We start from the raw sequence: 10,885 nt of genomic DNA on the forward strand, positions 1-10,885 counted from the left end.
TTAACCACGCCTATGTTGTTACAACTGCTATCTGTGGTTCTTTATCACAGAACCCAATATTGTTTTTAGCATATCTGACTATGTTTCGTGTGAGAACGTTTATTAATTATTATTTTATAACGTGTTTTTAATATAGCAATAGTGTGTAGCGTGTCAAAGCGCTGCACCATTGCGTTTTTAATCTCAGCGTGGTCCCCCTAGAATTGAATAATAAAATGGCATGGTACGTTCCAACAAGGACATCAACTGGGTAACAAATGCATTTTTTGGGGGGGGGGCAGAAGTTGTAGCTAACATGCTGAAAGGCGCGCGTAGGTATGGTTATGAATTAGCTATCTATGCTAGCTAAAAGGCCGCGTTATTTGTTGAAATATTATGTATTACATTGCCAAAGGCTGTCATCACTTTTAATCTGTAGTGTGTTGTAGGCTGCTAGCGTTTGAGTAGTTTCGCTGGCTGACATTAGCTGTCTGTTACTATCAGCTAACTAGCGTCGTGTTTAGACGTTAATAGCTAGTTAGCAAGCGCTGCTATATTGCAAGCTAGCTTTTACAACAGTGGGGAGACTGCTAGTTACATAGCATTTCACAATGTTACATTATCAGAGCATGTCCTGAAGCCAAGGCTACCACCTTTCTGGTGGTTACAAGGAAGATAGTCTACCTAGCTACCGGCCGCGAACTAAGTATTCTAGCTAGCTACAGTACTGACCGTTTGTGCACTGTTGAGCTAGCAATAGCCAGGACATGCCTCATTGACCCTAACCTACTAACTATATGCCTGTCTTCTTATGAGTAACATATACACTTGGATTGTTCATGCCTATCCAGACCTATTTTAACTCATGAGACACGGGTTTATCTAAAACATTTTAGAGCGAACTAAGTCGCCAGTACGTTAACTAGAGTAATTAGCTTGCCTACTTAAAAGGGCAATCTGGAGTTACAACAATCATTTTTAGACCTTTAAAAAAAAAAATGTTGCATACCCATTGATTATTGAATAATATAACTCGTAGATGCCTCGTGAGCTTAGTTCAACTGTCATACCCCCATCAGAACTCAGGTCAGTTAAATCAAAAACATGAAGTGTCTGTGACATTCTAGGACCAAGGTTGCCTACCCCTGTCATAGATGGTCAGTACTTCCATCCATAGCTCTGTCCATGACTTTGAGTGGTAACATTTCTCAAGCCCCATCCCGCAGCTGTTTACCAAATCAGTGGCGGTGTGGTCCGCTCTGTAATTGTTCGAACTGCACATTGCCCCTTTAAGACTGCAATCAATGACACTTGAGACTGAATGATCCAGTGTAGTGAAATGGTGTTCTGTTGCCTTCACTTGGTGGATCCCCCTTGCTGTTAACCTTTGGAGTCCAATAGCCCAGTGGTTCTCAAACTGGGGGGTAGTGCATTGTCAGTTTTCCTCTTGTCATGTCAATCATTGCATACCTATTTATAACTTATCAGACATGTCCAGATCAACTAGCCCATGTCAGCTAGTGTTGTCATGTTTGAGTCACTCAATTCACATGAATGCACATTAGTGCTTTAAAACAGCAACATTTTCTCTCTGCCAACAAGAGGGGTGTGAACAATTTGTGTCATGAACAGTGCTTATGCCCATAGAAATAGACGTGGCGTGGGATGTTCTCCAATGCTGAAAGCGGGGTCTGAGTGAAAAGGTTTGGGAACGTACAGTTTGGGAGCCTATAGCCTACATGATGTCAGTTAAACAGAAAGAATGATGTCCCATTATGTGATCACTGACAGCTGTCACCTATGACCTTTCACACATTTAAAAAGCTTCCATCTAAACAACCCCCCGACCCACATGGGCCGGAAGAAGGGTGTTTCACCGCACCCTTCCTAGAAAAGCTGGGCAAGTCTGTGTTTCTGGTATATCTCTCTCCTAGTCAAATTGTAGCAAGGGATCTATATGACTGGTTTTGCATTTAGGGAAGTTCTGATCTCATGGTTATCTTATTGTCACTCCCTACAGTAATTTCCTCAGTGACTACCACAGAAATTATACAGGCACATTAATTAATGTTCAGGCTTTAGGCTATATGAATCCCCCTCAACGAGTTAGCCCAATACTGGAGTATGTAAGCTTTGGCTCGCTTGAGTATGCATACGGAGGTATTATTTTTGGCTTTCAATACAGATGTGCTGTTTCTGTATAAGGAAGTTAATATTAACCCCTCTTCAATCCTGATGCAGGTGGTAAAGTCAAACCAAAGAGTAAATACACCGGACATAAACAGCACCAAAAATACATTTAGCATGGAGGACTCAGGTCGAGGAGCCAGCTACACAGTGCCCTGTGACGACTACGTCCATGTGGTGGAGTTCAGCCCCTTTGACAGTGGCTCAGCTGCGTCCCTCCTGGCCTATGGAGGAAACCAGTATGTGGTGGTTGGCACCTGTCGCTTCCAGGTGAGTGGTAGCCTGCCAGATTCCTCTTCCTCATGTCCTCTCTTCTAGCCTCCCTTCTCAAAATGCATCTGAAGAGAAGATCCTCCCAAGGTTCCTCTCCTCTGAGGAGGCATGGATAGGGGACACAAGGAAATGAGAAACGGTCTGTCTTTTGGTGCTATGTGTGATGTAAACCACTGCTGTATATGTGACGTGAACCACTGTTTGTGCAGGAGGAGGACATGGAGGTAGAGGGGGTTGAATTCACCACACTGCGTGTTTTCCATCATGCGTTACGTGTGGATTGCCTCGCATGGAGCCCTGAGTCTCGGCTGGACAAGCTGCCCCAACTCATCAGGTAGCCTACCTTAAACCTTTTAGTTCTTACAGCTGTCTTCTGTCTTTACATCAGGGTGTCTGGTCCTGGAGTGCTGCTAGTTGTTTCAGGCTTTCTTTCCAGCCCTGCAGTAAGTAACAGCTGATTCAGCTCATCATGGTGCAGACTGAAGACGTGGTTATTTGGACCAGCCACTGCTGTGGGTTGAAGCTGCACTACTGTTCTTTTTTTTTTTCATCTTTCCTACGTAAAATGTATTTATAAAGCCCTTTTTATATCCGCAGTTGTCACATAGTCCTTATACAGAAACCCAGCCTAAAACCCCAAAGAGCGAGCAAGCAGGAGAGTGCGAGAGGGATACTTAAGATCACACAGGACTCCAGTAAGACAGAAAAACGTCAGATAGGACAGACCCACCCTTGCCCCCCGGTAGATAGACTATTGCAGCATATATATTAGGGACGGAGGGGTCGGGGGACACTGTGGCTCTGTCCCACGATAACCCTGGACAGGGCCACACACTTTGCAAAAGCACAGCCTCCACACCACCAGAGGGATATCAACAGACCACCAACTTACTACCCTGAGACAAGGCGGAGTATAGCCCGCAGAGATCTCCCCCATCACATGAGCCCGAGGGGGCGCAAGACCAGACAGGAAGATAACATCAGTGACTCAACCCACTCAAGTTGAGTATAGCGAAAAGAGCCTGGCAAGACGTGATGCACCCCTCCTACTGACGGCATCAGAGAGCACTAGCAAGCCACTTACTCAGCCCCCGTAATAGGGTCAGTGGAGAGAGGGGAGCCGGCTAGGCAGAGACAGCAAGGGTGGTTCATCACTCCAATGCGTTGCTATTCACCTTCGCACCCCTGGTTCCAGACTACACTCAATCATAGGACCTACTGAAGAGATGAGAATTCAGGAAAGACTTAAAGGTTGAGACCGTTTCTGCATCTCTCATATGGATCGGCAGACCATTACATAAAAATGGAGCTCCATGGGAGAAAGCCCTGCTTCCAGCTGTTTGCTTAGAAATTCTAGGAACAATGAGGCCTGCCTCTTGTGAAGGTTGGGTACGTGTAGGTATGTACGGCTTGACCACCTGCTTATCCCAGAGCCATATATTTATCTAACTATGTCTCTGGGTCATCCATCTACACCACCTCTGTGTCAGTCAGTGGTATGAAACCCTCAGTAGTCTTGGCCCAGCTGTATTCCTCATTCACCTACCGTATGAAGCTCAGTCATCATTCTAGTCTGTGGCCCACTAGCAGTGTAATACCAACCCAGTTATTTCAGGTGTGGTTTGATTAAAAAAGGGAAGTTGAACGTTATTACTTAGAAAGCAAGGTTTTTCTCTTAATTGGAATGGTGGATGGGAATGCTGTAATCCCGCGGGAGATGTTTCCAAGTTGCTTTAATTGAAAGGGAAAGACAACGATACTTCCTGGCCTTCTGTGGTTAAGTCTGCAGGGCCCTGGGGCCGGCGTGTGACGTGCGCACGTGTTATTGCACTGATGGCTCCCCCGCTCAAGTTCCGTCCCTCCCCTAGTTTTACACGTAGTTATGCCTTCCAGGAAAAGCACAGTGTTCTCACGGGCGTGCCTGAGGCAGGGGCCGTCGAGGGTGCTAGGAGGAGGGGGTAGGGGGCTTACGCTCTGAGGATCCCAGATTCTACTAGGCCAGCCATGTGAGGTCCAGTCAGCAACCTCCTGGTAGATTCTGGGGAACTGTCAGGAACACTTCCCCAGCATTAGCTCAGGGCCAAAACAGACCCAGTCATTAGTCAACCCTGTGACATTGACAACTCTTTGAAGATTGTCTCATGAAGAAATGTTCTCCCACTTGGAACTTGTTCTTTCATTGACAATATTCGTGCAGCATAGGCTAAATCTCAATAGCCTAGTTCGTATTGCAAGACTGTGAAGTATGTATTGAATTATAGGTTTGATGAGTGAAAGAAGGGTGGAATGCCCTCCACAATTCGCTGACTACTAGGCTATGTATCAGTTGTTGGTATACTCACCTGTACCAGTTGCTTGGGGGAATATTCTGTCTGTGTATCGTGACATCATGCCAAATCCGTCTGTTCCTGTGACTGCAAATGTGTGTGATATGTGTGTTTTTCTTGTAAGTGAGTTAGTGTAATTGTGTAAGTAATTGCAGGCGCTGGTATATACTACAACTGATTAGAGGCAAAGTCGTCTCCCAGGCGTTAGCAATGCTCAAATGGCATGAGGAATCTTTGTTTTTCTCCATGTTTATCTTCGCACTTAATCTCCCTGGCAGTGTTTCCATTGATCCATGTCCAAGTAGTTTACCACACACACACATCCAAAGGTGTCAGCCCACGCTGCAGTGCAGTCAGACACACACATAGACATGGACATGTGCCCGGGTGCGTGTACGTACGCGTGTCTTATAGTAGGATGGGCTCTGTTTTGATATTCTCTTTCTGTGTTTATGTTTTTCTCTCTCTTCGTCTTTCCCTTCAGATTTTGCACTGCTGCAGCAGACAGAAAAGTGAGGCTGTTGACTTCTGATCTTCAGAATCAACATGAAGTCAAGGTAGAGTACTGGAGCCCCTGCTCTCACGACTAGATCCCACTGGAACTACTGCACCTGTCAGTTCAGTTGGCATCTGGTTTCTTTAAATCAAGCCGTTTGTATATAGCACACTGACAGTAGGCACTTAGTGAATGGCTTTATATATTAGCCTAATCAAGAACCCAGCACATAAGGAGCCAGGGAACTGTCTTACAGGCTTGCACCAAATGCAGTGTTTTGTTAATTGTATCTTCTGTGTTTCTGTGGTGATGTCTGTGTGGTTGTCTAGGTGATGGAGGGTCACACCAGCTACATCAACCACTTAGTGTTCGAACCCACGGAGGGGAAACAAATGGCTTCGGTCAGCGATGACCATACATGCAGGTCAGTCCGAACCTCCTCCCGGTCTCATTCAGCAAGAATAATATGAGTGTGTCTTCCCCCAGCTCTTGGATATGCGTTCTGTTCTCTGTTAATGGTGCAGAAAGTCCTGACTGTTTCCAAAATGAAACCCAATGCTTATCACAACACACCCCGGTGTTGCCGTGCGGAATCACACCGCTGCTTCTCCAGCTTTTCAAAGTAATTGGTTAAATATGGAAATCCAATTAGCTGCAGTACTGGTGGAGGTTGTTCCCCTCCTTAGGGTTGACTCTTAACAAGGTCCCCCATTGTGGCCTATCAATCAGTAGCTAGGTAGTGGAGCAAGGAAGGAAAGAGTGTCGTTAGCCAAATGTGTAACCATGGGGTAACCTGGCACAGGAGGTTGGTGGTACCTTAATTGGGGAGAACGAGCTTGTGGTAATGACTGGAGCGGAATCAGTGGAATGGTATCAAATACATAGTTACCCGGTGTTTGCTATTCCATTAGCTCCGTTCCAGCCATTATTATGAGCCGTTCTCCCCTCAGCAGCCTCCACTGAACATGAGGGACCTCCTGTTACCTTAGTAACTAGGGTTGTAGCTAGGGTCCAAACAGGGCGAAAGCCTGGCCCAAATCCTACTTCCTCTTTGCCCCTTCCCACACAATGTGAGCTCTTATTGTTTGACCTGTGATTGATGGGGGAGAACGTTTAATCAAGTTAGCAGCTTAGAAATTAATGACTGGCCCCTACTTTTCTCTCCGCTAGAGCCTGAAAGAGCACGTCTCTCATATCCATCTTTAAACCCAAAGCTCCCTGGATGAGAAACACACCTGAAACATCTGCTTTCTATTCATAAACTCATCATTTCAGGAGCCTGGAACTCGCGGTTACACTTCCAGTCATCAAATACAGGCCATGGTTGAATTATCTCCTCAATCTCCTTCCGCCCTGCTTAAATGCTCTAAAGTGTTGGTTAGGATGAGGGCTGTGGGGAGAGAGAGGCCTCAGCTAGGGCTGGTGATGAAGCTCTGCTACTGCGAGAAACATCAGCGCACAGTTCTCCCTCAGCCTCCCTCTATAATGGTCTGGCCAGAGAAAACGGGTACGCTTGCTCGGCTCCATCTGCAGAAAGATTTAAATTCTGTCAGGTTGAAAAAATATAGGACGCAGGAGGAAGAGTGAGGTGGAACTAGGGAAAGATCAAGTTAACAGGAGAGGGGCCTTCCAGGCAGCCCACATGAACCGAGACCCCTGATAGGGTGAGAGAAAAGAACAGTGGACCGTCTTCTCTACTTGTGCGTGTTCGTAAACTTGGCAGGTTGCCCTACCATAACTCTGCTGTGCTCTTTGTCAGCACTGTCCTTTCCTGCGTGGGAACTCTACTCCAGCCGGAGTAGCCACCTGTAGCAGCTAGAAGGTCGCAGCCTCCCACGGAGGTCAGAGTGTCTGCCAGAGGTCCTAACCTCTCTGGGCTTGGCTCCCATTGTCTGTTAGCTTCCAGTTGGATTTGTTTCTGTTGAGTGAGATGGATTCCTCAGTTCAGCCAGCTCTGGTGTCATGTTGACATGGATCAGCAGAATACAGCTTAATCAAGGGGCTTGAACAGAGACACCTGCTGCAACTATTTGTGCGGGATCTCAACTATTTGTTTTGTGTATGATCTACTCTGTGTCATCCTTTTAGGAAGTATTTCTGAGGCGTTATCACAATAGTTTGAGACTTTCTCCCCCCTCTAGCCCGTCAGTCAAGCTATCTGTCAGTTAGTATGTCCATGTCCACTCTACATCATTCTGGTCTTTCATCTCCTCTTTTCTCCTTTTCTTCTCATGTTCTCACGCTTTCTTCTTGCTCCGTTCTAGTGGATCCCATCATCAACTCTAGCGAGAGGAGCAAACCGATCCAATAAAAATGACTAATGACCGAGATAATTATTTCAACAGTCCAAATGTCTGTTGAAGAACGTGTTATTGTTCAAGACACTTGAGTAGGTCCGATCAAGATGGATGTTGGTGTGGTTTCGGGGAGGACGGCGTGCTGTGCACCTCTGCCTGGACTCCCCTGTGAGGCTCTGAGGCGGGATTACTGTTTGTCTTTCTCAACCCTCGTTCCCGCCGAGTGTCGCCAAGGTTATTTACCCTGCACTCTCTCATAATTTAGTTCACACGGTGCACTCTACGTTTCCCATTTCCTCCGCTCATTTGGAAAACTTTGACCGAAATGAAAAGGTGCGGCTGCTGTTTTCTCACTCACATCTACACAGACTTCAAATGCAGTCTCGCCTTTCAACTTTATTGTACATGAAGCCCAGTGTTTTTGCTTGATGTCACGTCAGTTGTAGTGTTATGCAATTACACATCTCTTTGTCAGTGGCGGTTTCAGTCTTGTTTCTTGCTCCCTTTCACCTTGTTCAGCAAGGATTACATTTTAAAAAATAAATCATAATCTTTCCCCATTTGAAGGGCAAAGTGGTGGACCACAACTTGGCTGGATGCGGCGTAGCGTGCGATTGAACTCTGCTTGGCGAGTGGTCTGAGAAGAGAGGGTTTATGCTTGTTTGTCTGCGGTGGTCTGAGGTTTCCAACCTCGCTCATGCTCTATGGAGGAGGGTCTGCACCTCACTCTACACAGGGCCATTCTGACTTCCTTGTCAAGTCAAGAAAAAAAAGCTCTCATGGAGAAATGTGAGGGTGTTTTATCCCCTGCAGGGAAGACAAAGGAAAAGTTGAGTGGTTACGGAGGTTATCATCTGGGATGGGGCATAATCATATCCTTTCCTCCGCGCCACTGCAGACATCTCTCCAACATGTTTGACATTTAGATGGGCTTTGGGCCTTTATTAGATGTCTTCTGCATGATCTCATCAGTCAGCGCATTCACATCGCTCCCAACCATACAGTCCTTTAAAAAAATGTTTTGGTTTAAACCGCTGGCATGTTTATTCCTCCCTGGTTCAGGGGAATGTTTTGTTAGATACGAGGCCTTGTGTTCGCTGAGGGGGGCTTTCCGATGTGGTTGAAGAGTAGATCCTGGTCTTGGGAGCAGCCTGTCCTCTCCAAGTGATTTATTACATCCGTGCGCACGTTTACCTTGTGTCCTCGGCCTTCTCGCTCGTCAACGCAGGGCCCGCCTGTCTTCACAGCTCAAGGGGGAGATTACGACCAAGATCCCTTTTTCCCTGAAAGAAGGGCGGTACTAGTGAGGCTCTGTGTCCGCATCTCTTGGACAACTGACAGAAGCTAGATAAATTACACGCAGGCATTAAGTGCTTTCAGAAAAACACTGGCATCACTACAGGCCTGGTGTGTGCTGTTCACTCATTAGAGTACATTCCGAAGAGAGTCTCACAGACGCCTGGGGAAAGGTGGGTTTGGATGGAGGCTTGTAACTTCGTTTTTTTGACATGGATCCTGTGAGACAAAAACAGCCAGCCAGCCAGCCATGATGTCTTTGTTATTTTTGATATTTTTAGCTGCCATTAGCAAGTGTAATCCTTTGTTTTGTGTGCTGTCAGCACCAAGGCATCTGCGCGTCATCTCCTCTCCCCTCCCCACACGGGGTGGCTGGACTCCGGGAGCTAGTTTTAGCACTGCCGCGCGTCCAACTCCAGTACAGCTGGAGTTATTGAGTGCTTATTAATCTTGTTTTTTGGATTTGATAATTTGTCATTTTTGACAGGACCTCTTTTCGGACCCGGTTGTTTGTTTTTGAATCGCAGACTTCCTGTCTCAGGTTGTTTTCTAAACGGGTAGTTGAGGACAGGAGAATAATTTTCTTACAGTCCTTAAACGGTTCATTTCCCCTGAGCACACCCCCTCTCTGACCATCCTGTAGTGTCCAGCTAGTGCCCTTTCCCTTTCATGCTAGATAGCCTCTCTTGTCCCCACAGGGTGTGGGACCTGGAGGGGAATGAAACCACTACATTTAGACTACGCTCCCCTGGCGTCAGTGTGTGCTGGCATCCTGAAGATGCCTTCAAGGTGCGTACAGTAACAGTGCTCTCCAGTTTTATAATGAGAGTTTAAATACTTAGTGCGAGTGAAAAGAGCTTGTGATACTAAACCTTTGTCCTCTGTACAGCTGATGGTGGCCGAGAAGAAAGGGACGATACGCTTCTATGACCTGGTTACCCAGCAGGCCATTCTTTCTCTGGATTGCGGCCAGTCGCCGCTCATGTCGGCTGACTGGTGCCTCACCAATACCATCAAGGTGGGCGCGGTGACGGGCAGCGATTGGGTCATCTGGGATATTACCCGCTCCAGGTGAGTGGCAGGACAGATACTTGTGACCAACTGGGTTTGAACCCAGACAAGGTTACCCATCACCTCCGTTACATGCTGTGTAACACTACTGTATGAAGGCATGGGATTTGTTAATGGGTATTTGTCTGTTCATAGTTACCCACAAGAGAAGAGGCCTGCCCATGTAGAACGAGCAGGAAACTTCAGGTAACTGCTTTGTCCATGCTTCCAAAGTCCTTGCTATCTGGTATCCTTGGTATGTCCCTCCCCCATTGAAATTGATATGTTAAATGGTTACGTTAAGGGTTTTGGTTAGGGTAGAGGGTAGGGATGTCCCAAGGATCCTGGATGCTTCCAATTCCTCTGACCTTCAGAGTATTGTGATGCATGTTGTGGTAGTCCGGCTGATACCGCTGCTGCTGACGTCGTCCATGATAAAGGCTGTGGTGATGGTGATGGCAATTACTGTAACGACGGGTGTCATGGTCTTCCAGGTGGTCTCGGGTCAATGAGAATCTCTTCTCCACAACAGGATGTCCAGGCAAGATCAGCAGTCAGTTACTAGTACATCACCTGGGTCACCCACAGGTCAGTGAGCTGTGTGTTTGGCTGTTTGCATTGACACAGTGTGTCAGTTTCTGAGTAATAAAAGTGTGGGAATAATGTTCAGTGAGAGTGTTGGAAATGAGGATAACGTAACATGCTTCCTGGACCTGGTTTCTTACATTTATATGGTGGTGTTGCAGCCCGTGATGATTGGATCAGCCACGGTGGGGGCAGGTCTAAGCTGGCACAGGTCCCTCCCACTCTGTGTCATTGGTGGTGACCGAAAGCTCTCTTTTTGGATGACAGAAATGTAATGCAGTCACTCCCTATGGACATATGGGAGGCAATGCAAATTTACATTGAAACTGTTTGACATGAGGTGTGGTTGGATATTTCTATTTTCATAATTTTTCAATAAAGTATTTCATTTTCCA

General features: G+C 46.6%; 1 protein-coding gene across 3 annotated transcripts; it reads left to right on the forward strand.

The window, feature by feature from the left end:
* The first annotated feature begins 96 nt into the window (after positions 1-96).
* LOC120049365 (nucleoporin Nup37-like) lies at positions 97-10,885 on the forward strand. 3 transcript variants are annotated; one of them, XM_038995631.1, is made up of 10 exons: positions 97-250; positions 2,221-2,436; positions 2,649-2,773; positions 5,251-5,323; positions 5,592-5,686; positions 9,554-9,644; positions 9,745-9,926; positions 10,062-10,112; positions 10,400-10,493; positions 10,652-10,885. In XM_038995631.1, the coding sequence occupies exons 1-10, from the start codon at positions 221-223 to the stop codon at positions 10,763-10,765; spliced, it is 1,071 nt and encodes a 356-aa protein (XP_038851559.1). In that variant the 5' UTR covers positions 97-220; the 3' UTR covers positions 10,766-10,885. The 3 variants fall into 3 exon arrangements, with proteins under 3 accessions (XP_038851559.1, XP_038851560.1, XP_038851561.1); XM_038995632.1 differs by having other exon boundaries at positions 97-223; XM_038995633.1 differs by lacking the exon at positions 97-250 and adding an exon at positions 265-315.

This window comes from Salvelinus namaycush, chromosome 6 (genome assembly GCF_016432855.1).
Source record: "Salvelinus namaycush isolate Seneca chromosome 6, SaNama_1.0, whole genome shotgun sequence".
In the NCBI taxonomy this organism is placed as follows: Eukaryota; Metazoa; Chordata; class Actinopteri; order Salmoniformes; family Salmonidae; genus Salvelinus; species Salvelinus namaycush.

Bases quoted from the DNA above. Each gene is read 5' to 3' on its own strand.
- LOC120049365 (XM_038995631.1), top strand. From the start codon at position 221: ATGGTACGTTCCAACAAGGACATCAACTGG. The intron at 251-2,220 runs GTAACAAATGCA...ATCCTGATGCAG, and splicing joins CCAACAAGGACATCAACTGG to GTGGTAAAGTCAAACCAAAG. The intron at 9,645-9,744 runs GTGCGTACAGTA...TCCTCTGTACAG, and splicing joins ATCCTGAAGATGCCTTCAAG to CTGATGGTGGCCGAGAAGAA.